The sequence below is a fragment of the Bos indicus genome, chromosome 19 (genome assembly GCF_029378745.1).
Source record: "Bos indicus isolate NIAB-ARS_2022 breed Sahiwal x Tharparkar chromosome 19, NIAB-ARS_B.indTharparkar_mat_pri_1.0, whole genome shotgun sequence".
Taxonomy (NCBI): Eukaryota; Metazoa; Chordata; class Mammalia; order Artiodactyla; family Bovidae; genus Bos; species Bos indicus.
The window spans coordinates 27499367-27524177 of record NC_091778.1 but is presented as its reverse complement, the minus strand read 5'-3'; the positions used below and the strand labels follow the sequence as shown (position 1 = coordinate 27524177).

The window sequence follows — 24811 nt, the reverse complement described above, 5'->3', positions numbered from 1 at the left end:
TAAACTTAATAATGTCCAATAAAAAAATTATCAACATGCAAATAGGCAAGATATTATGATCTATAAAAAGTAGAGAAAAAATTAGTATTATGTAGCTTGGAGAAGGCAATGGCACCCCACTCTAGTACTCTTGCCTGGAAAATCCCATGGACAGAGGAGCCTGGTGGGCTTCAGTCCATGGGGTCACACAGAGTCGGACACGACTGAAGCAACTTAGCAGCAGAAGCAGCAGCAGCAGCTATATTCCCTAAGTTTAAGAAGCTGGAGTAAATGTTGCACATTTTAAATAAAGACCAAAGATGTTTAAAAAGACCCAACTGGACATAAATGGATGAAAACTGCAGCATGAAATGACACTAATGAGATGAAGCCTTTCAGTTTTTGCCTGAACCTATTTTTTTATTCCTCCATGAATTTTATCATTTTCCACTTAAATTGTTATTTTGAAAAATTTCAAGCTTAATTAAAAGTTGGAAGAATAGTAACTCTGAACTCTTCCATGAAGTCTATCAGTTGCTAACATTTCACTAACATCTGTGTGTGAACTCTGTCTTCCTCTCACCTTCCTTTCTCCCTCTGTCCCACTCACTTAATTTTTTGCTGAACCATTTACAAGCAAGTTTCAATCAAAGTAATACTTCTCCCTTAAATATTTTTGCATGTATATACCCCAAGATTGGAATAAAGATCTTCCTAAGTAGCTATAGTACTATTATGACATCTAAAACAAAGAATAAATTAATGTCACCTAATATGCTGTGCATATTTAAATTTCTCCAAATTTCTAATATATGACTTCTATAGACATTTTTTTCTTTAAATCCAAGATCCAATCAAAATGTATCTGTTACATGTGGTCATTAATATCTCTAGTCTCTTTTAGTATAGAACAGATGACCCCTTCCCCTGCCATCCCCCTCCTTCCCACCAATGATGATTTTTGGAAGAGCTGTCTCTTATAGAATGCATTCTAGATCGGTATTTCTCAACTAGGGTGATTTTTTTTTTTTTACCTCCAGGGTAAATTTGGCAATGTTTGAAGCCATTTTTGGTTGTCACAACTTGAAAGGTGTGTCTTAATCCCTTTGGACTGCTATAACAAAATAACATAGCCTGGGTCATTTGTAAACAATAGAACTTTATTTTTCACAGTTCTAGAGGCTGGGAATTTCATGATCGAGACGCCAGAAGATTCAGTGTCTGGTGAAGGCCCACTTCCTGGTTCATGGACTTTTTTGCTATGATCTCAAACGGTGAAAGGAGGGAGGGAGCTTTCTTGGGCCTCTTTTGTTGTTTTTGGTGTTCAGTTGCTAAGCTGTGTTCGACTCTTTGCAACCCCATGGATTGCAACGTGCCAGGCTGCCCTGTCCTTCATTGTCTCCTAGAGTTTGCTCAAAACTATATCCATTGAGTCGGTGATGCTATCTAACCATTTCATCCTCTACAGCCCCCTTTTCCTTTTGCCTTCACTCTTTCCTAGAGTGTGTGCGTGTCTACAAAGTCGAGTCAGTCATGTCTGACTCTTTGCAACCCTATGGGCTCCTCTGACCATGGAATTCTTCAGGCAAGAATACTGGAGTGGGTTGCCATGCCCTCCTCCAAGGATCTTCATGACACAGGGATCAAACCCACATCTCCTGTTCTCCTGGATTGGCAGGTGAATTCTTTACCACTGAGCCACCAGGGGAAGGCCTCTTTCCAAGCATTAGGATCTTTTCCAATGAGTTGGCTCTTCACATCAAGTGGCCAAAGGATTGGAGCTTCAGCTTCAGCAGCAGTCCTTCCAAAGAATATTCAAGGTTGATTTCCTGTAGGATTGATTGGTTTAATCTCCTTGCATTCCAAGGACTCTCAAGAGTCTTTTCAGTGCCACAATTTGAAAGCATCAATTCTTTGATGCTCAGCCTTCTTTATGGTCCAACTCTCACATCCGTACATGGCTAATGGAAAAACCATAGCTTTAATAAGGATATTATTCCCATTCATGAGCCTCTGCTCTCATGATCTAATCACCTTCCAGTGGTCCCACCTGCTAATACTATCACCTTGGGGATTAAGATATTAACATATGAACTTTGGAGGGACACAAACATTCAGTCTATAGCAAGGTGCTACTGGAATGTAGTGGGTAGAGACCAGGGATGTGTCTAAACATTCTTCAGTGCACACAGCAGTACCCACAATAAAGAATTAACCAGCCAAATTATCAGTGGTGTTAAGGTTGAGAAACTCTACGCTAGAGTTATCTGATTGCTTACTTATGATTAGATTCAGATTTGACATTTTTTTTGGTGAGAAACCTAAACAGTTGCTCTTGGGGCTTTATAGTAAATCTCATCAGGAGGCTCCTCCTGTCACAGCATCCCTCTTGGTGTTCCCCTAAGTCTGATCACTTGGTTAGAGTGGAGACTGTTGGGTCTCTCCACTGAAAAACTACACTTCCTGCTTTGTAGTTAGTGAGTAATCTCTGAGGTGATGCTTGGAGGTCTTGTGAATATTCTATTGCCTCCAAATATTTTATCCAATAATTTACCATCTATTGATAATCGTTGCCAGAACCAATTAGTACACCAGGGGTTGCAGAATGGTTGTTTTCTTCTAGTCTGTTTTTCCTTCTGTCATTATTAGCTGGGTTTCTTCTGTAAAGAAGAGCTCTTTGTTTCTACTTTTCTTTTTCACTTTACTGTAGATTAACAGAAATGTTAATTTAACATATTATAAACCATTATCATTGTTACACATTTTGATGCTCAAATTGCCACTAATTTGGCCAATGGGAGTCAAGTCAAGCTGTCTCCTGTGTCCTTTTGACATTCCCATGGATGGAGGAGCCTGGCAGGCTACAGTCCATGGGGTCGCAAAGAGTCGGACACGACTGAGCGACTTCACTCATTCACTTAGTCTTTGAGCTTTCTTTAATCTTTTTTAAAAAGATGTTTTATTATTTTTATTTTTTATGGTTATTGACTACATTTCCCCCCATTGTACATTTCATACCCGTCACCCATTTACTTTGCAACTGGAAGTTTGTACCTCTTAATCTTTCTCATCTATTTCTTTCCTTCCCTCACCCTTTCTTCAGCCTTTTTGGTCTTCTTTGCTTTCTGGCTCAAAATACATCCCAGGCTCATATTCTACTTTCCCTGCCCTGGAATCATTCATTTCTCCAATTTCTCCAAATGTTCCTCCCCCCCACCCCACCCCCCGCCACCCCCCTGTTCCTGCCGCTTAGTTCCAGTGATTGAACCCATGCTCCCTGCAGTGGAAAGATGGAGTCTTGTCCACTGGACTGCCAGGGAATTCCCGAGGGGGATAGTGTTTAGAAACCAAGAACTGGATGTTAGATATGTTCATTGCTATGAGAGTATCATTGCTTCTAAGATCTTTCAGTTGACTGAGAAAAAATCATGAACTCTTTAAAAAACATATACATTTAAAAATTCTAATATTAATTCAAATTCAACAAATACTACTAGATTTTTGTCCTTCTATATTTGTATATTATTTCTCACATGGTCAGAACCCTGGTTCTCAATAAAATCAATATATTTGTGCATTTGCTCTGTCCTGTAACATATCCAAATAGTTTGAGGACTTCTCTTAATAGTGATTTTTGTTAGTCTGTGGTTTATCATTTCCTTTTGTGAAAAAATGAATACATACAGAAACACTTTCAGAATAGCAAAATAAAGGTCTCTGAAAATCTAGTTTTCCATAAAAGCAACAAAAATGCAGGCAAAAAAGGTCAAAGTCAACTTTTTCAGAACTCTGGAAATTAACCACAGGCTTGCTAAAAGTCAAGAAGGATTTATTCAAGAAAAACTGCTAAAACTCAGTAAGGACAAAAAACTTTCTGACATTTTAATTTACTCTATTCTCCTTCCCTTCTCCTTAGCTTTGTGGTAGACATGAAGCTAGCAGCTATGAAAACAAGCAGCCTAGAAGGCCCTGGAGGGGATGGAGTAGGTTTGAATCTCCCTGCAAAATCCCCAGCTCAGAGAACTGCCACTATTTGGTCTGTCTGGTAGCTCTCTAAGAATCTCCACTCTTAGGGCTTGTTTTCATTAGAACTGACTCAGAGCTCACTCATTGCAAACAGCCCTATCCCCAGGGGAAAGTCAGTTGTAATTGTTTAATGTCACTGCTGCCAGAAGTGGTAATACCAGTTGGGACTAACAAGAGGCTGACCAAAAACTTGAAAAGGAAATCTGGGGAATGAGATGCCCATAAAGGATTTTGATCACATCTGACTTATTCTTAGAACCTTAGAAGGACATATGCTTGTGTAGGGCTGTGCATATGTCTAAGAAAGATCTGAGAGGTCTCAGTCTCTCACTTCTGGCCAGCCCTGAGGCTTTGCACAAGCAGGAAGTTAAGGATAAGGCAGAGTTATAAACTGCCTACTGGAGCATTGAAGTCATGACTGAATACACACAAAGAGCCCCTCGGCAATGGCTGGGAATCTTTGTCTAATTATTAGCTGATTGTTAAAATAATTGAGTAGAGACTTCAGTGACTGTGTAGACCCAAAATGCAGACTTCATAGAATTAGCCCAGGAGAATCATTAAACACACTAACCAAAACAGTGTCAACAACAAACTGGAACAACAACAAATCCTGGGAAACTGGGAGTATGATTTCCAGAGCCACCACATTATATTTTCAGGAAAAAAATTATGATTTATAATGAGGCATCATTCATGTCTGGACATAAAAGAATGGCCTGTATATAGGGGGAAAAAGGATCAGTCAACAGGAGCCGTCCCTATGGAAGTCCAGACATTAGACTTATTAGATAAAGACTTTCCAAATAACTATAGGAAACTATATCTGGGACTTCCCTGGTGGTCAGGTGGTCAGGTGGTTAAGACTCCATGCTCCCAATGCAGGGGACATTGGTTTGATCCCTGGTTAGGGAACTAAGATCCCATATACTGCATGGTTCAGCCAAAAAAAAAAAAAGGGAAACCATACCTAAAACACTAAAGGATGAGAACAATGCTGTACCAAACAGAGACTATCAATAAAGAAATGGAAATTATAAAAAGGGACTAAGTAAAAATTTAGGAGTCAAAAGTATAATATCTGAAATGAAAAATTCACTAGAGGGGCTAAACAGAAGATTTGAACTGGAAGGAAGAAACAGCACACTTGAAAATAGGTCATTTGAGATCATACAGTCTGAGAAACAAAAAGAATTTCTTTTGAATGAAGAAAAATGAACAGAGTCTCCCTTCTCCAGGGGATCTTCCCAGCCCAGGTATCGAACCTGGGTCTCCCATTGCAGGTGGATTCTTTATCAGCTGAGCCACCAGGGAAGCCCAAGAGACCTGTGGGACACACCTTGTTAAGCATACTAACATATGAATAATGGGAGTCCCAGAAGGAGAAGGAGATGAGAGAGAAAAAGAATATTTAAAGAAATAATAGCAGAAAGCTTCCTTAATTTGATGAAAAACATTAATTTGCACATTCAGGAAGCTCAGCTAATTCCGTATGAAAAGCTCAAGTGATACATACTTAGCTCCATCAGTGTCAAACTGTTGAAGACAAAAATCAAACAGCAAATCTTGAAAACAGCAAGTGAAAAGTGACTCATCACATAACATAAAATAATAACATTAACAGTTGGCTTCTCATCAGAAACCATAGAGACCTAAAGGCAGAGGGATGACATATTTAAAGTGCTGAAGGAAAAAGGTTGTCAACAAGCATTTCCATATCCAGCAAAATTATCCTTCAGAAATGAAGGAGAAATTAAGACATTCCCATATAAACAAAGACCAACAGAGTTCATTGCTGGCAGACTTGTTCTACAAACAATACTAAAGGGAGTCTTCAGGCTGAAAGACTCAAAGTCACACAAAGAAATAAAGAATAGCAATAAACATATGAAAAGATGTTCAACATTATTAGCTTTCAGGCAAATGTACTCCAAACCTGAATGATATATCATTTCATACTTGCTAGGATAGCTAAAATTAAAAAAAAAAAACACAAAACACCAGCAAGTGTTGGCAATGATGTAGGGAATTTGGAGCCTTCATTGCTGATAGAACTGTTAAACGGTGTGGCCATTTTGGAAAACAGTTTGGTAGTTCCTCAAAATTCTAGAGATAGAGTGACCATATGAGCCATCAGCTCACAGTTGGATAGACAAGTGAAATGAAAACATGGGCCACACAACTTATATATGTATATTACAGAAGTGTTGTATGGAAATATCCCTCAGCTGATGAATGGGTAAACAAAATGTAGTATATACATACAGTGCAGTATTATTTGGCCACAAAAAGAAACCAAATATTGATATATGCTATAATATGGATGAATCTTGAAAATGTTATGCTTAGTGAACAAAGCTAGAAACAAAAGATAGCATGCTGTATGATTACTTTTATATCAAATGTCCATAAGTCCATATTCATGGAAAATAGATGAATGGCTATCCATAACTTCAGGAAAAGGTCAGTTTTCATTCCAATCCCAAAGAAAGGCAATGCCAAAGAATGCTCAAACTACCACACAATTGCACTCATCTCACACGCTAGTAAAGTAATGCTCAAAATTCTCCAAGCCAGGCTTCAACAGTACGTAAACTAGGAACTTCCAGATGTTCAAGCTGGTTTTAGAAAAGGCAGAGGAACCAGAGATCAAATTGCCAACATCCTCTGGATCATAGAAAAAGCAAGAGAGTTCCAGAAAAACATCTATTTCTGCTTTATTGACTATGCCAACGCCTTTGACTGTGTGGATCACAATAAACTGTGGAAAATTCTGAAAGAGATGGGAATACCAGACCACCTGACCTGCCTCTTGAGAAACCTGTATGCAGGTCAGGAAGCAACAGTTAGAACTGGACATGGAACAACAGACTGGTTCCAAATAGGAAAAGGAGTACGTCAAGGCTGTATATTGTCGCCCTGCTTATTTAACTTACATGCAGAGTACATCATGAGAAACGCTGAACTGGAAGAAGCACAAGCTGGAATCAAGATTGCCAGGAGAAATATCAATAACCTCAGATATGCAGATGACACCACCCTTATGGCAGAAAGTGAAGAGGAACTAAAGAGCCTATTAATGAAAGTGAAAGAGGAGAGTGAAAAAGTTGGCTTAAAGCTCAACATTCAGAAAACTAAGATCATGGCATCTGGTCTCATCACTTCATGGCAAATAGATGGGGAAACAGTGGCTGGACTCCAAAATCACTGCAGATGGTGACTGCAAGCCATGAAATTAAAAGACACTTACTCCTTGGAAGGAAAGTTATGACCAACCTAGACAGCATATTAAAAAGCAGAAACATTACTTTGTCAACAAAGGTCTGTCTAGTCAAGCCTATGGTTTTTTCCAGTGGTCATGCATGGATGTCAGAGTTGGACAATAAAGAAAGCTGAACGCCAAAGAATTCAAAAGTGTGGTGTTGGAGAAGACTCTTGAGAGTCCCTTGGACTGCAAGGAGATCCAACCAGTCCATCCTAAAGGAGATCAGTCCTGGGTGTTCATTGGTAGGACTGATTTTGAAGCTGAAACTCCAATACTTTGGCCGCCTGATGTGAAGAGCTGACTCATTTGAAAAGACCCTGATGCTGGGAAAGATTGAGGGCAGGAGGAGAGGGGGACGACAGAGGATGAGATGGTTGGATGGCATCACCGACTCAATGGACATGGGTTTGGGTGGACTCCGGGAGTTGGTGATGGACAGGGAGGCCTGGCGTGCTGCGGTTCATGGGGTCACAAAGAGTCGGACACGACTGAGCGACTGAACTGAACTGAACTGAACTGCAGGAAAAGGGGGATAGGGAGTGACTACAATGAGTAAAGGGTTTCTTTTGGTGTTAATAAAAATGTTCTAAAATTGATTGTGGTCATGACTGCATATCTTCATGAACATACTAAAAATCATGAAATGTATACCTTAGAAGGGTGAATTTTACATTATATGAATTCTATCTCAATAGAGCTGTACTAAAAATTAAGAAATATAGACAGTATAGGCTTATTTCCCTACTTTTTTCTTAACAAAATGTAGCATACTATATATACTTAAAAAAATTTTTTTTGAATTGGAGGATGATTGATTTACAATGTTGTGCTCGTTTCTGCCATACAACAATGTGAGTCAGCCATAAGTATACATATATCCCCCTCTCTCTTGAGCCTCCTTCCCACCACATAACATACAATATATACTTTTGATCCTTTTAACAATATAGGCATTCTTTTCATACTAGTACTTAGAAATATTCATTCTCTTTTTAAAGACTATTTTTAATATATACTTTTATTTACTTATTTTATTTGGATGTGCTGGGTCTTAGTTGTGACATATGGGCTCTGGTTTTCTGACCAGAGATCAAACCCAGACCCCCTACAATGGTATTGCAGTCTTACCCACTGAACCACCAGGGAAGTCCTACTTCATTCTCTTTTATGGCTATGTAGTACTCAGTTGTATAGCTGCACTATCTTTAATTCAGCAAGTTTCCTATGTAGCATTTGGTTTGTTTTTAATGTTTTGATATTAAAATAATGTCACAATTAATAACTTTGTGCATTTGTTGTTTTATTTTTTGCAGATGTATCCCCAGGGTAACTTCTTTTAAAAGAGATTACTGAATCAAGAGGTAAATGCCTGTGAACATAAAGTTTTGTTAAATATTATCAAATTTTCCCTCCATAGAATTTGTTCCATTTTGTTCTTTAAACAGCAATGTAAGACAATGTATTTGCCTCACACAGCTTCACTAAAAGGGTAGGTTGTCAATCGCTTGAATTTTTGTCAGTCAATGATAAACAGTATCTCTGGTTGCATTCTGAATTCTACTTTGAGTGAAGTTGATATGTGTAAAGAACTTAGTCTTTTTTAATGATCCGCCATGTCCTTTTGCCCATTTTTTCTATCAGGCTTTTGGTCTTGTTTTTCTAGATTTTTACAGAGTTCTTTATATATCTTAGCTACTGACTATAAATATCATGTAAACTGGTGATTCTTAAACCATATGTCCATGCCTGTGCTCCAAATTTGTATATCTAACCATCTACTTTTTTTTCCCCTCAACTATCTACTTGACACTTGCACTCAGAAACCCAAGAAACATCTTACATGTACTATGGCAAAAACAGAACCTTATATTACCCCCCTCAGCAAATCCTCTCCTCAATAAATAAATAACTCAACCCCCAATACCCATTTTTCTGTATCTCCTCTGATATAATTCTGGACCAAGCCCCCATCATTTGTCTTTCTGAACATGGTAGCACTTCCTAACTGTCCTCCCTACTTCCATCTTTATCTCTCTCCTCCCTCATAATCCACATTCCCAAGTAGTGGCCAGGATGATCTCTTTTGAAAGTGTAAATTAGAGCTTCCCTAGTGGCTCAGTGGTAAAGAATCTGCCTGCCAATGTAGGAGACACAGGTTTGATCCCTGATCCAGGAAGATCCCACATGCCTTGGAGCAATTAAGCCCGTGTGCCATAGCTACCGAGCCTGTGCTCTAGAGCCTGGGAGCCACAAGTGCTGAGCTGACATGTTGCAGCTTCTGAAGCCCCACACCACAGAGCCTGTGCTCAGCAACAAGAGAAGCCACTGAAATGAGAAGCCCGCACACTGCAACAAAGAGTAACCCTAACTCATGCCACTAGACAAAAGCCCTCGCAGAAATGAAGATCCAGCACAGCCATAAATAAATATATAATTTTTAAAAAAAGTGTAAATCAAATCCTGTAGCTTTTCTCTTTAAAACTTTCCAGTGGCTCCCATAATGGAAGGAATGTGTGTGTGCTCAGTCACTCAGTCATGTCTGACTCTTTGTGGCCCCGTGGCCTGTAGCCCATCAGGATCCTCTGCCCATGGAATTTTCCAGGCAAGAATACTGGAGTGGTTTGCATTTCCTACTCCAGGAGATCTTCCTGACCCAGGAATTAACCCCAAGTCTCTTGCATCTCCTGCATTGGCAGGCAGATTCTTTACCACTGTGTCATGTGGGAAGCCCCAGTAGAAGGAATAAAATAGAATAAAATTTAATCGTTCTTGTGGCTTCAGTTTCTGACAGGATTTGACCTTCTTACCTCTCTAGGAGTCTCCCACCCCTCTGGCCTTCATTCGCCCTGCTCCACTCATTGTGGCTTTCTTTTATCTCTTGAACATTTCAAGTTAGTTATATTTGTAAAACTTTTATACATTTCTCCTTTTTTTGCATGAATATTCTTCCCTTTCACGTCTTCCTATGGCTGCCTCCATCTTTCCATTCAGGTCTCCACCAAAATAGCCTCACGCTCTATTCCTCTAGTTAGTTCTATTCGAAGCTTCTTCCCAAACCAGTTGGTGCTATGGATATTTCAGTTACATAAGCAACCAAATTCCATCTTTTTAAAAACCTATTTGAGGTTTCTTTTTCCCCCTCTTGCAACAAAAAATGTCTAGTATATTTAATATTAATATATTTATATTAATATAATATATTAATTATAAATATTAATATATTTATAGAAACTTATCAACAATTAAAGTAGGGAAAGAATGATTTGAGGACAGTTGCCTATTTATCTGAAAAAATTAAGTTAGATCCCCTACTTTACATGTGTGTGCATGCTAAGTCACTCAGTTGTGTCAGACTCTCTGTGATCCTATGGACCATAGCCTGCCAGGCTCCTCTGTCCATGGGATTCTCCAGGCAAGAATACTGGAGTTGGTTGCCATGTACTTTTCCACCCCTGCCTCATTCCATATGAAAAATAATTCCAAGTAGATTAAAAATCCAAACATGAAAAACTAAAATTATAATATTGGGGAAATACTGGGAAAACTATTGAGAATACATGTATGAATTTGGAAGTGAGAAAAGCCTTCTTGGACAAGATGAAAAATCCAGGAGCTATGAAAAGATATAAAAGCTGACAATTAAAATGTAAAACTTCTGTGATTTCTCTGGTGATCCAGTGGCTGAGACTCTGCGCTCCTAATTCAGGGGGGCCCAGGTTTGACCCCTGGTCAGGGAACTAGATCATACATGCTGCAACTTAAAAAAAAAAGGATCCTACATGTTGTGATAAAGATCGAAGATCCAGAGTGTCACAGCTAAGAACTCGCACAGCCAAATAAATAAATATTTTTAAAAATAAAAAATGTAAAACTTCTGTAAGTAAATAACACTATTAGTGTTATTAAAATGAAAAGACAAATAACAAACTAGAAGAAAATACACTATATATAAGATACCAACAGTTACTATCCAGAATACCTAGGAACACCTACAAATCAATAATAAAAGACAAATAGCTTCATTTATATAAAGTTCATTGTATGAACTTTATATAACTTTATATAAATTTATTTTTATCTGCTGTATGCAAACAGCAGATAAAAATAAACATGAAAAGGTTTCTACTCTCACTGATATTCAGGGAAATGCTTATTGTCCACCGGATTTTTTTGTCCATCAGATTAGCAGACATAAAGAAGACTGACAAAAGCCAATATTGGTAAGGAGGTACAGAAACAAATACGTGCATGCTGCTGCTGCTGCTAAGTCGCTTCAGTTGTGTCCGACTCTGTGTGACCCCATAGACGGCAGCCCACCAGGCTTTGCCGTCCTTGGGATTCTCCAGGCAAGAACACTGGAGTGGGTTGCCATTTCCTTCTCCAATGCATGAAAGTGAAAAGTGAAAGCGAAGTCACTCAGTCGAGTCCGACCCTCAGCGACCCCACTGTTGTTATATTATTGATGTGATACTTTTTGTTAACATTCATTAAATGAAAAAGTGTTCATGATTTTTGATCTAGTAATTCTAAGGGGGTAGATAAATCTTCTGAAAAATCACTCATATAAGTGCCTAGATAGGTATGCATGTTCCTTGCAGTGTTGCTTGTAAGTAATGAAAAAGTGTCAGTAACCTAACCATTTACCAAGATGGAAAACTACAAGAGAGTTAAAAAGAATGAAGTAAAGCCATAGGCATTGACCATACCGTTGAGGAAAAACACAAGTTCAGAGTAAATGTACAATATGATCTTATCTATGTGAGGAAGATAAAACAGAGGCACGTGTTTCAGCATGTTCATAGATGCATAAAAAAGTGTCTGAAAGGATTCATACAGAGCTGGTAACAACAGTAGTTTGCCCTGGAGAGAGGTATGGGATTGTGTGTGTATTGGGGGGAGGAGAGGTTGAGGAAGTATTTTTGCTTTCTCTATATATTTAAAAAATTAAAACTAGAATTTTAGCCAAATAATCTGAAAAAATAAACAAGTAATTAAAATAAGTGTAACTTGGGCTTCCCTGGTGGCTCAGTGGTAAAGAATCCACCTGTCAATGCAAGAGACATGGGTTTGATCCCTGATTCAGGAAGATACCATGTGCCTCGGAGCAAATAAGGCCATCCATCACAACTATTTCTAGAGCCCAGGAGCTGCAACTACTGGACTCATGGGTTTCAGTTACTGAAGCCCGAACACCTAGAGAGACTAGCTCCCGTTCACTGCAACTAGAGAAGCCTGCACAGCAAGGAAGACCCAGCACAGTCAAAAATAAGTAAATAAATAAAATTATTTTAAAAAGAAGGGTAACTTTCGGAGATACCATTTAAACTTCTAAACACGAATTCAGTTGATAATGGCACTGAAGTGTTGGGGTATTTGCTGATACCCGATAGACATGGTTAGTCAGCATTGACAGCAAAAAGCATATACTCTGGGGTGAGACAGATTTGGATTTGAATTCTAGTTCTTCCGTTTACTGTGTGACATGGACAAGTCATTTAACCTCTCTGAGTTCTGGGATAATAGAATCTACTCCTAAGAGCTGTTACCAGGTAATATCTCTAGCATATAGTAGCAGGTGCTCAGCTAAGTGGTGTTATTATTAATAATGGTTAGAATTATGGTTTGTAATCCAATGAGAAGTGAGAAGCAGGTGAAAGGTGATCAAATAGCATTGATGTGGATGGTTTACAGAAAACTTACAAGGGGAAAGCATACATGTGAAACACTTCCATCCTGCACAGAAGTTGCCTTTATTGAAGATCAGAGAAGTATGGTGTCATAAGCCTACTCTTTGGTTCCTTCCTGCCCTAGAGAATCTGGATCCTAGAGAGAGAGAACCCCAACACTTCTGAGTACTGTCAGCTGGTTGCCAAGTTGGGACACCTCGTCTCAGAGCCGTACCTGTACTTGCAGAAACCGTACTTGCAGAAACCGGAGGACTCTGACATGGAAAATTCGGAGAATTTTGACATGGGATTTATCCAGCAAAGTTTGGTTTATCTGCTTTGTGTCTACTGTATACCTTCTGGAATGCTATGAGAAGTAAAATAAAGTAATACATGAGAAACTGCATGTATGCTCAGTTGCATCCGACTCTTTGTGACCCCATGGACTGTCCCCCCTTCAGGGGGATTTTTCAGGCAAGAATGCTGGAATGGGTTGCCATTTCCTTCTCCAGAGGATCTTCTGATCCAGGGCTCAAACCTGCATCTCCTGCATTGGGAGGTGAATTCTTTACCACTGAGCAACCAGGGAAACCTAGAAAACTTTTAAATGCAGCAAACTTATTGCCTTTAGTATTGCAGAACCTTGAGGCTGAAAAGGACTGTAAAGATGGTCTAGTCTAATCCCACCAATGTAGTAGGAATCCTCCTGTAAGCATCTCTGACCAGCTGCTAGACAGCTCTACTTGCACACTTACAATGACAGGGACTCCTTCCCTGAAAAGTAGCCCCTTCTCTCTCGTTAGCTCTGAGAAAAAGTTCTTCTTCAGGTTGGGTTGAAGCCTATCTTGCTGCAGTTTCTGGGCATGCAGCATGCTTGTACACATTGACTTCCACCATTTGAAGACAGCCTTCACAGCTCAAGTCACTCCCCACCTCTCCCCCACTAGAGTACTTTTGCCTGCTATTTCCATCAGGAAATAATTTTCAGATTCTTCATTCCCTGGGACTCCGCCCACTCCAGCTGGTTAGTGTCCCCTTGCAAACAATGGTGTGCAGAACAAACATAGTCAGCACTGCTGATGTGACCTAATCAGGGCAAAGTGCAGAACAGGCATCACCTCCTGTGATTTACACACTGTGACTCTATTTTTTTTTTTTTTCCCAATTGTGAATTCTACCAAGAGTCTCTGTGACTCTGTTCATGAAGCACAGAATCAATACTTTCTAGCAGTTGCATCAAGTTGGCTCATTTTAAGCTTGTATTTGGCAAATACTCCTAAGTCTTTCTCATCTGAACATCACCTTCCCAGATTTATAATTAGTTTAGGTGAACCCAGTTTAAGGAATATCACATTGCCAGCACCGTAGAAGGTGGGCTTTTAGACACCATCCTTCATCCCGTGTCCTTCCCTTCCTGGTTCAGGAAACACTGTCATGACTTCTGTGAAAGTCCTTCTCTTCCCATCTTTACAGTTTACCAACTTTGTATGGATGAGGTTTAGTTTTGCCTGTTTTGAAATTTTATATAAATGGACTCACTCTGTATGTATTATTCTACAGCTTCTTTCAGAATTATGTTTGTGCAATTCATCTATATTGACTATGTAGCTGTTGTTTGTTCATTATTATTGCTGTAGAGTATTCCATCTTATGAATATTTTAAAATAGCTATTCTGTTGATGAATTCTTGGGCTTTTATTTATTTTATTATAAGCTATGTCACCTTAGATATTCTGTATCTACTCTGGCACATGTGCTATGTAATTGATAAGTAATTATTACATGTGTTTAAATCTTATCTCCCAATTTCTTTCAAAATATAAGAATCATGTCTTTACAAGTTAACAAAGGCTTTGAGCATACACTAGTTTTCTTTAAAATGTATGCCTGGGGGTGGAATTGCTGGGTGTTAGGATTTACCTAAAAATATGAAAATGTACATAACCCATGCATGCTCCTAATGTGATTTCCAAATTGCTTTTTCAACCACCTCCTTTGTGTGGGGTGCTCTATGTGTTTAGATCAGCAGTCTAATCCTTTTTCAGCGACCTTGACCTTGGGGGCCTGGCTTCAAGGCCCAGATTATCAATGGCAATAAACATACCTCTTACTCACTAGAAGAGTTCCTTCTGTAGAGGGTATCAGCATCTGCTATCTTTATGGTCCCTGCCTTGAATTAGTCATCACCAGAGAGAAGCTGCACTGGGCTGTCTTATCCTGGACAAAGGTCTTCATGTCCAGCATGGATCTGCAGGAGAGTCATTTAACGGGGGATTGGGGAAGCCACTCTGCTTGCTCTCTCAAAGGCATACCAGTCATTCGAAGATACTAACTGCTCAAAAGACTCAAGTCTGTATATAGGCCCTTCTCTAATGTTAGCAGAATTTGGGGCAAAAGTACAAACTGATGCAACATGTCTACCTAAATTATTTAAAATTATAAATCACTCCAACTGTTCACACGCTCTATTCTATTTCGACAAATATACATCTTTAATGCCATGGAAGACCAGGTTCAAATTTAGGATCCCCGGACTCCTCAGATTTATGTGCTTAACTGAGGTGGTGGTGGGAGCACTTGCCACGGCCCACCTGCCCTCTTTTTCCATCTCTGTCCTGCACTAGGCATCTGTGTACTGCTGCTGCTGCTAAGTCTTGCGTCAGTCATGTCCGACTCTGTGCGACCCCATAGATGGCAGCCCACCAGGCTCCTCTGTCCCTGGGATTCTCCAGGCAAGAACACTGGAGTGGGTTGCCATTTCCTTTTCCAATGCATGAAAGTGAAAAGTGAAAGTGAAGTCGCTCAGTCGTGTCCGACTCTTAGCAACCCCATGGACTGTAGCCCACCAGGCACCTCTGTCCATGTCCATGGGATTTTCCAGGTATTGCCTTCTCCAGGCATCTGTGTACACAGAAGCTCAAATGTCTGAGTGACATGCCCCTCCCCCAAGCACAGCTGCCCCTTAGCCACTTCTAGGGGTCCCCAGACTCTACCTTAGAGAACATGGCCTGGAGAAGAGCCCCAGTCATTTGGGGAGGGAATTCAGGGGTCACAAGTTCCAAGAACTTGGTCCTGAAAGAGAAGCACAGACGCCAGGTGGGCATGGTCCCTGGACATTATGTAAGGAATGCGCTCAGAGCTAGGGCAGAGGTGCACCTCTAATGTGTGTACCTATGCCCAGGTGTAAGGGCGATATTGTCTGCCTACCATCTTCGTGGGTGCAAGAACTGTGTCTGGCTGTATCCCCATCACCTCTCATGATGCGTGGCACTGAAAAGTCATAGCGCACATAGGTGCGTGATGGAAAGCACCTAAGAAACAGTTCCGCACACTTCATTTAAACTTTTAGTAGCCATTATATAGGCAAAGGCTGTGAGGTTTAAAGAGGTTAAGTGACTCGCCCAAGGTCACATAGCTAGAAGAGGTAGAGGCTGGATTTCCACTAATTTCACGATCTAGCCTCCTCTCTTGCCCTTCTTTTTGTATTTATTTTTTCCTCGCCTCTATTCTGGGGCGGATGGCTGGGAGCTTCCCCTGAACAAGGCCTGGCCTTTCCCGCCGCAGCTCTCCTCCTGTTCCCCCTCCCCCTCCTCATCTATTCAGCCGCCTCCTCCCCCACCACGCCCCCCGCCCTTCCTCCAGCCTCCGCCTCGCGCTGCGTGCCCCTCCCTTCGCGAAGCCCCTCCCCTCCCCTCAGGGCGACGTCACGTGCCGCCCCATCCCCCCGCGCCTGCGCACTGCTTATTTCCCGCTGTCAGGATGAGGAGGCGGAGGTCGGCGCTCGGGTCCGTCTCTGCCCGCGGCTGTGGCGGCTGTGGCGGCTTCAGCCTTAGCGGTTCCTCCCTGGGCGGCGGCGGCGGCGGCTCGGTCGACGCCTCCTCCGCCAGCTGAGCCCCTGGGAGCCCGGGACGCCGCTTCCCCGCCCATCCCTGCTCTCCGAGGCCGGCCGCCCGGCCATGGCGCAGCCGGGCCCGGCTCCTCAGCCTGACGGTGAGGCGCCCACCATGGCAGGCGCGGCGGGCGCGGCCTGCCCGGCGCCGGCGTCGCGAGGGGACCTGCGGGTGGCGGGAAGGGCGCGCATAGGCCCCGGAGGTGACCCCGCCGGGCGGAGGCGGGAGCGCGCGGGGTCCGGCGCTGGCTGCACGCGAGGGCGGTGCGAGGGCCCGGACGGCCGTCTCTGGCAAGGGGGCGGGAGGTGCCGGCGTTGTGGCCGTGGCTGGGGTGGGGGCGGAGTGAGGGGGGTGCGGGTGAGCTGGGGAGCGTTGAGAGGGAGCTGCTCTGGGTAGCGGTGGGACCGGCACGTGGGTTCTGCCCGTGAGGAGGATGGAAATCAGGAACATGTGCTATATTCGTTAAAAGAAAAAGAAATTGCTTAGGTAGTGGTGATGTGCCCTCCCCACGCCCCGCCTCCGTGCATGTCACTGAACGCTTTGAGCTCAGTTTTGTGGCATGAAACTAACTGGCTCGGATCAGAAACTGGTTTTAGTAGGGTTCCTTGAGAGGCGTCTTGGCTTAATGGTTAAGTGCTGGGGCCTGGGCGTCTAAAGCACCTGGAGCCTTCACCAACAAGCACTATGCAGTTTTCTTAGCCTCTTTGAACTTGAGTGTTCTCATGAGAAGAGATTCATTCGTGCCTTTATTTTTTGTCTATAAGGGAGGTAACGTGACTTTACATAAAGTGATTAGTATTAAGGCGGTATTTGGGAATGCTGAAGTCGAGGCAGAAACGTGTCTTTTATAGCACTTCCATCCATGGAAGGAGAAAGAGCCCTATCCTAAATAGTCCCAGGGGGTTGTCAGGCCTTCCCGACCTCTGGGAAGTTGGCTAAGCCCTGCTTCAGAGAGTGACCACATGGTTCCAGGTGTTACTGTTTTGTGCCTGGTTCTTGGCAAGGTACTGTTGTATCTGGGAGTGAGAGTTCTTTCAGGTGTATTTCTATAATCAGCGTGTGTGCTTAGCACCTTTAAGTGTGAGTGGAATGTTGGGATTTGGCAACTGGCACATAGTTGGTGCTTAAAAACTTGCCTTTGCCTAGGGTTGTCTCTTAAGATAATATTTCACGGAAACCTGATTCTTTGATCGCCTTTGAGGAACGTGAAACAATGTTACCAGATTTTAATGCTAACTTCTTTCTTGGAGTGTACTCTAAAGCCTGTTTGCCTCTAGGTTTAGGTTTTAGCTGCCTGAGGAGAGATGTCTAGCACCCACACACCTGGAGTTGCCTGAAACTCTGGATGCTGTTTCTGTTTCAGTAGATGGGAGGCATTCTCTGGTGGACTGTTGGAGGAAACGAGTTTTCAGGCTACCTTTTAATCCTCACCTTTTGCATGTGGTGTCAGGGAAGAAAACGTTGCGCTTCTACAAACACCTCTTTGTTATTGCAGACAGAGGCAGAGTCGAGGGAGCCCCACTGGCTTCTGGTTCTGATCTGGAGTGGTAGGTATGCTTAGCTGGCGGCTGCCTTCTCTTGAGTTGCATGGAAACAAACGTCTAGGGCGGCTCAGGTGACATGACAGTCCGGAATCAAAATTCCCTCCCTCTTTCTAGATGTGAAATGGTCTTCCTTGTAAATAGGGAGAAGTGACTAAGCACTTGAAAGAGGCTAGGAAAAATTAGCTTCAAGAAATCATGATTTATTCCCTGTTTTTTCCCTGTTTATTCCCTGTTTTTCAAATCCTGTGACTATGGGATGAGATTTAGTTTGCATGGATTGCAGTCTTTTCAATTAGTATAGTAAATGAGCAGCCACGGCTACTGTTAACAAAAGGAGAGAGAATTCGGTGTATTTGAGTGATTTGTGTCTGTGTCTTCTTAGAAATTCATCTTGGGGGATTTAATTTTTCTCTTTTGCTGAACTTAATATAGACCACTACTTAACACTTTAGTTTTAAGCACACTTGAATTTCCTAGCCCTGCTGTTATTAAAACATTGAAGAATTCTTTTGCGTTAAACTGACAGTAAAAGGTAACTTTTGCTTTTTGACTTTAATCTAGCTTTTATTCCTTTTTATTTTTTTCTTTGACCGCGCTGCACGGCTCATAGGATCTTAGTTCCCTGGCCAGGGATTGAACCCAGGCCCTCGGCAGTGAGAGCACAGAGTCCTAACCACTGGACTGCCAGGGAATTCTCAGGTATCCCATTTTAGAAGCAGTTTTAATTTACGTTGATGTTGTTTTCTTTTCTTTCTTTGACATATCTTTTATTTTTCATGGAGATGTTGTAGGTTAAAAAAAGAACTGATTTGTGTGTAAAATCTATAGGTTAAAGTGTAATAATTTTCTTGTTTGGTCGCTAAGTCATGTCCAACTCTTGTAACCGCTTGGACTGCATCATGCCAGGCTCCTCTGTCCTCCAGTATCTCCCAGAATTTGCTTAAGTTCATGTCCATTGAGTCAGTGAGGCTATCTAACTATCTCATCCTCTGTTGTCCCCTTCTCCTTCTACCCTCAATCTTTCCCGACATCAGAGTCTTTTCCAGTGAGTCGGCTCTTTGAATGCTGTGGCCAGAGTATTGGAGTTTCAGCATCAGTCCTGCCAGTGAATATTCATGGTTGATTTCCTTTAGGTTTGACTGATTTGATTTCCTTGCAGTCCAAGTCCTTATTTTGTAAGTTTTTTAAAAACTGTTTTTTGGATTGTGCACCTTAGTTTACTCATTTAGAGCGAAGGTAACTTTAATAGTCAAATTTCAGCTGATTATTTTATCTTGAGAATTCAAAGAGTATATATAATGTAAACTATTTCAAACTGTAATATTTTAAAATCTAAGTTAAACTCTTAGAAGCATTTGCTCTGATTTTACTTCATTTCTTATTTAAAAGCACTATATTCTAAATTCCTTCCATTAAAAAAGGATGGCTATTAAGTATGCCTTCTCTCATCTCTGAGAGGAAACCAGTACTTGACTGGTTTCTGTAAATTTGACTGGTTTCTATAAACTTCTGTACTTGACTTTTTTCTATAAATTTCATAGACTTTTCCCCCTGAAATGGACATGATTTACATACATAGGTGTGCAACTTGTCTATTTCACTTGTAAATGATAACTATACTTATTATATACTTGTAAATGGTTATGTGCCTATAAATGCGCTATAGACACTGCATGCATTATCTCAGGGAATCTTGAGGTTAGTGAAGTGGATACTATTATAATATTGTTCCTGTTTTATTGATGAGGAAACTGAAGCACAGAGAAGTTAAAAAGTGCCTAGAATTGCCTAGCTAGGAAGTGAGGGGAGCCAGGATTCAAATCCAGGTTATCTGATGCCAGAGCCCCCTGATCTGTTTACTAGATCATGGGCTACTTTCCAGTTGATTGCTACAGATGTGCCTCATTCTTTTTAAAGAATGTTGTCATATAACATGTACCAAATAAACATGATTTATTTGCCTCTATCTTTATTGGTAGATAAGTAGATTGCTTTCAATTTTTCCATTTTATAAGTAGTTCTGGTCTAGATATTTTTGGACATACTTTTCAGGTACTTCTGTAAGACTACTGAATTAAAGGGCATGAGCTCTGAGTGATTTAAATTTTAATAGCTATTGCTAGCTTACTCTCAAAAAGTATCAATTTACATACCTGCCAATAATATATGAGAAGGTAGATTTCCCCTACACTCTTATAAACCCTGGATAATGTCAGTTGTTTTAAAATTGTATCTTCTGATAGACCCCCCAAAAAAATCTACAGTTAATAAATGTTTGTGTGCCTAGTCTAGGCAGAGCTCTAGGAAATAAAATGATGAAAAAAACCCAGTCCTTGTTCCTAAGTAGTGAAGCAGAAGGCTGTTAGTTAATCCCACAGACAAGTGTAAAACTGTTAACAAATGTGAGTGTGTACTACTTGCCAGGCGCAATTCTAGATATTTGGAATATATCAGTGGACCACACAGATAATAAAAAGCCCTGCCCTGGCATGGGAGAAACAGATATTAAACAACAAACATCAGCAAATCATATGGATTGTTAGGTGATAAGTGCTATGGAAAAAGAAAAAAAATGAAACAGAGTAAAAGGAGGCGGGGTAGGCTGGTTTTAAATAGAGTGGTCAGAGTAAGCTTGTTGAGAATGTGACATTTGACCAAAGACTTGAAGGTGATAGAAGAGCTAATATGTGGATATCTGAAGGAAGAGTATTCCAGACAGAGGGGTCAATTTTTGCGAATGCCTTAGTGAAGGAATGTGTCTGTTACGTTTGAGGGATGGCATGAAGGTCAGTGTGGCTAGAATGAAATTATTGGGTGGGTGGTAGGATGTGGGAGAGGAAGGGAGAAGTGAGCAGTTAAATAAGAGGTGAAAGGTCACAGGTATTATAGGGCCCTAGAGCATTTTGTAAAGATTGACTTTCACTGTGGGGAATCATTGACAGTGTTTTGAGCTGAGGAATGGTATGATCTGACTTACATTTAAGAAAAAAAACAACCCCAAACCCAATCACTCTGGTTGCTAGATTGGCAACAGAGTTAAGGCAGGCAAGGGAGGTGTGATTAGTACTATAGATCATCTGAAATTTATTTATTTTTAAACTTAACAGATAAAGTTTAATATAAAGAATTATTAACTAAATAGATATTCCTTCTCCAGGAAATCTTCCTAGCCCAAGAATCGAACTGGGGTCTCCTGCATTGCAGGCGGATTCTTTACTATTTAAGCCCACATAAGAGATTACTTAAGGGAAAAAGAACAGCCTGAAGAATACAGGAATAGTAGAGATAGCGATCAGCTGTGGTCTCTAGGGCTAAGGGAGAGCACCCAAGGAAGAAACACATCTTCAAGAGGCTGCTCCCAGAGATCCAGACTTGGTTGGAGTAGGTGCACCTGTGGTCCTTTGAAGGGCAGAGCTCCCTGGAAAGCTGCTTTCTGGCCTGCTGGGGGAACCTGCCTGAATCTGGAATTCATATTTGATGTGACATAGGGCTCTAACTTAATTTTTCTTCCAAGGTGTTGGTGATGGACAGTGAGGCCTGGTGCATTGCAGTCCATAGGGTCGCAAAGTCGAATAGGACTGAGCGACTGAACTGAAGGTGTTAAATCTAGTTGTTTTAACACCATTTTATTCAATAATACATATATTTGGTTTATTATTACTTGATAAAGCTGCCAACCACTAAACTTGATCTGAAACACAAAATCCCTGAGGTTAACCTCTCACAGTCTTAACTACTTCAGAGTGCCTACATGCAGTAGCCTGGGGTTGTATAATAATCCTTTAATTGTATGTCTTACCTGATTATGCAGTGGATGGAATTGCCTTTGAATCTTAAGGACTCTGATTTTGGTTTTTATTTAGTGAAATTTGATGTGTTGTTCTTGTATAGTCATTAAATTGGGTTTAGTCTTCATAGGAGTATTTTGTAAACAATTGTTCTCTTTTGTGTAGTATTCTGCATAGTTCTGATTTCAGGAATTTTATGATATAGTGGAGGAATGAACCTTAGGAACAGTAATGTGAAATGAGGAGGTGCCTAATGTTAGTACATTGTTCTTCTCTGGAACACAAGGGAAACAACTACAAGTAAAAGAACAGGGAAGGCTGGGTTGGAAGGTGACTTTGTTCAGTTTTTCTCATTAGAGACTAATGGACGAGTCAAAATCAATCTTATTTTCTTTTCCACACAAAAAAGGTCTAGATATTTAAAGAGCTTGCTTCCATCTTGGCAGTTCCTCATATGAGGGTTCTGTACCCTCTCCATTCTTCGTCATTTCCTCTGCTTGGCTAGCCAGATGTTCCAGTACCATGTAGCTAGTTAGTGCTCTTCCTAAAATGGTGTCCCTAAAATTTCAGAATATTCCAGACATGGAGTCCATGTGACTTATGCATTGAACATCTAAGATACTCTTTTGATTAAAACTCTCAACTCTGTTTAATGTGTGGTAACATTCCCTCAAATTTGTTTTGTTTCTCTGTATCGTATTAGTTCATAATAAAATAAAAGCTGTGGTTTATTGAACTGTTACATGCCTTGCTCTGTGCTGTGTGTTTTTTAAATGACTACTTTTTCAATATTCACTATAGACCAGATACCATGCTAGACACTGGGGATACAGATATTGTTACAGGTTTTAATAAATCAGTAGACACTATTTTTTAGAGTAGTTTTAGTTTCACAGCAAAACTGAATGGAAAGTACAAATTGAACAGAAAGTACAAGGAGCCAGAAGTTTCCTTGTACCCCCTCCCCATTTCCTCACCATCAGCATTCCACAGCATTCCACCAGTGTAGGAAGTTTGTAAGTAATCGATGAACCTGCACCTCATTATCAGCCCAAGTCCATTTACATTATTCACTCTTAGTGTTGTACATTCTGTGGGTTTGTTTCCCTGCCTAGGAAATCCCCTGAGTTCTACCTACTCATCTGTCTTTTCCCCTAGATCCTTGGCAAACACTGATCTTTTTACTGTTTCCATGGTTTCTGCCTTTTCTAGAATGTTATATAGTTGGAATCATACAGTTATGTGGCCTTTTCAGATTGCTTCTTTCATTTAGTAATACACATTTAAGGTTTCCTCATGTCTTTTTGTGGTTTGGTAGCCCATTTCTTCTTCCTTTTTTTTTTAAGGACTGATTAATATTCCATTTTCTGGATGTACCAGTTATTGAAGGACGTCATGATTGCTTCCAAGTTTTGACAGTTACCAATAAAACTTCTGTAAAGCAGGTTTTTGTGCGGATGTAAGTTTTCCACTCATTTGGCTAAATATTAAGGAGTGTGATTGCAGGATCATATGGGAAGAGTATGTTGAAGTGGGTGTACCATTTTGCATTCCCACCGGCCATAAATGAGAATTCTTGTTCCACTTTTTCCAGCATTTGTTCAGCAAGTGTCTGTGTTTTGGATTTTAGCCATTCTAGTAGATGTGTGGTGGTATCTTTAATTGTTTTAATTTGCAGTTACTGAAAAACACATGATGTTGAACTTACTACTGTTTGTATATCTTCTTTCGTGAGGTGTCTGTTCAGAATTTTTGCATAACTTTTAATGAGATTGTTAATTTTCTTATTGTTTAGCTTTAAGAGGGCTTTGTATATTTTGGATCACAGGACTTTATCAGATATGTCTTTTGCAAGTATTTTCTCCAGATCTGTGGCTTGTCTTATTCCCTTGGCAACGTCTTTCACAAGCAGAAGTTTTAAATTTAATGAAACCCAACTTATAATTATTTCTTTCATGGATCGTACATTTGGTGCTATATCTAAAAAGTCATTGTCGTCTAGATTTTCCCCTATGTTTTGCTCCAGGAGTTTTATAGTTTTGCATTTTACATTTAGGTCTGTGACTCACTTTGACTTATTTTTTGTGAAGGCTGTAAGGTCTATATCTAAATCCTTTTTTCTTTATTTTTGCATGTGGATATTCAGTTGTTCCAGCACCATCATTTGTTGAAAAGGCTGTTGTTTCTTCATTGAATTGCCTTTTCTTTGTCACAGATCAGTCATCTATATTTGTGAGAATCTATCTACTTCTAGGCTCACTGTTTCTGTTCCATTTATGTATTTGCTTGTTCTTTCATGTTGTTCAGTCACTCAGTTGTGTCCAACTCTTTGAGACCCCATGGACTGTAGCATGCCAGGCTTCCCTGACCTTCATCATCTCACAGAGTTTGCTCAAACTCATATCCATTGAGTCGGTGATGCCATCCAACCATCTATCTCATCCTCTGTTGTCCCCTTCTTCTCCTGCTTTCTATCTTTCCCAGCATCAGGGTTTTTTCAATGGAGTCAGTTCTTCGCATCAGGTGGCCAGAGTATTGGAACTTGAGCTTCAGCAGCAGTCCTTCCAATGAATATTCAGGGTTGATATCCTTTAGGATTGACTGGTTGGATCTTCTTGCTGTCGAAGGTACTTTCAAAGGTCTTTTCCCTCAC

The 24811-nt window shown here is 40.7% G+C and overlaps 2 protein-coding genes and 1 non-coding gene across 9 annotated transcripts in view; 2 read left to right on the top strand and 1 right to left on the bottom strand.

Annotated features, from left to right (window-relative positions):
* ZFP3 (ZFP3 zinc finger protein) overlaps positions 1-13342 on the top strand; it is a 136389-nt gene extending 123047 nt beyond the window's left edge. For all 5 annotated transcript variants that reach the window (XR_011561962.1, XR_011561965.1, XR_011561964.1 and 2 more), the window contains 2 exons: positions 8584-8631; positions 13082-13342. The gene's annotated coding sequence lies outside the window, so the exon portion shown is untranslated. The remainder of the gene's footprint in view (positions 1-8583; positions 8632-13081) is intronic.
* Positions 13343-16682: 3340 nt separating this feature from the next.
* RABEP1 (rabaptin, RAB GTPase binding effector protein 1) overlaps positions 16683-24811 on the top strand; it is a 96816-nt gene continuing 88687 nt past the window's right edge. For all 3 annotated transcript variants that reach the window (XM_070772895.1, XM_070772896.1, XM_070772894.1), the window contains exon 1: positions 16683-16926. In XM_070772895.1, coding sequence (XP_070628996.1) covers positions 16893-16926 — 34 coding nt within the window. In that variant the 5' untranslated portion in view covers positions 16683-16892. The remainder of the gene's footprint in view (positions 16927-24811) is intronic.
* Positions 18989-19061, bottom strand: TRNAE-CUC (transfer RNA glutamic acid (anticodon CUC)). The gene has a single exon. It is a non-coding gene; the product is annotated as a tRNA-Glu (tRNA).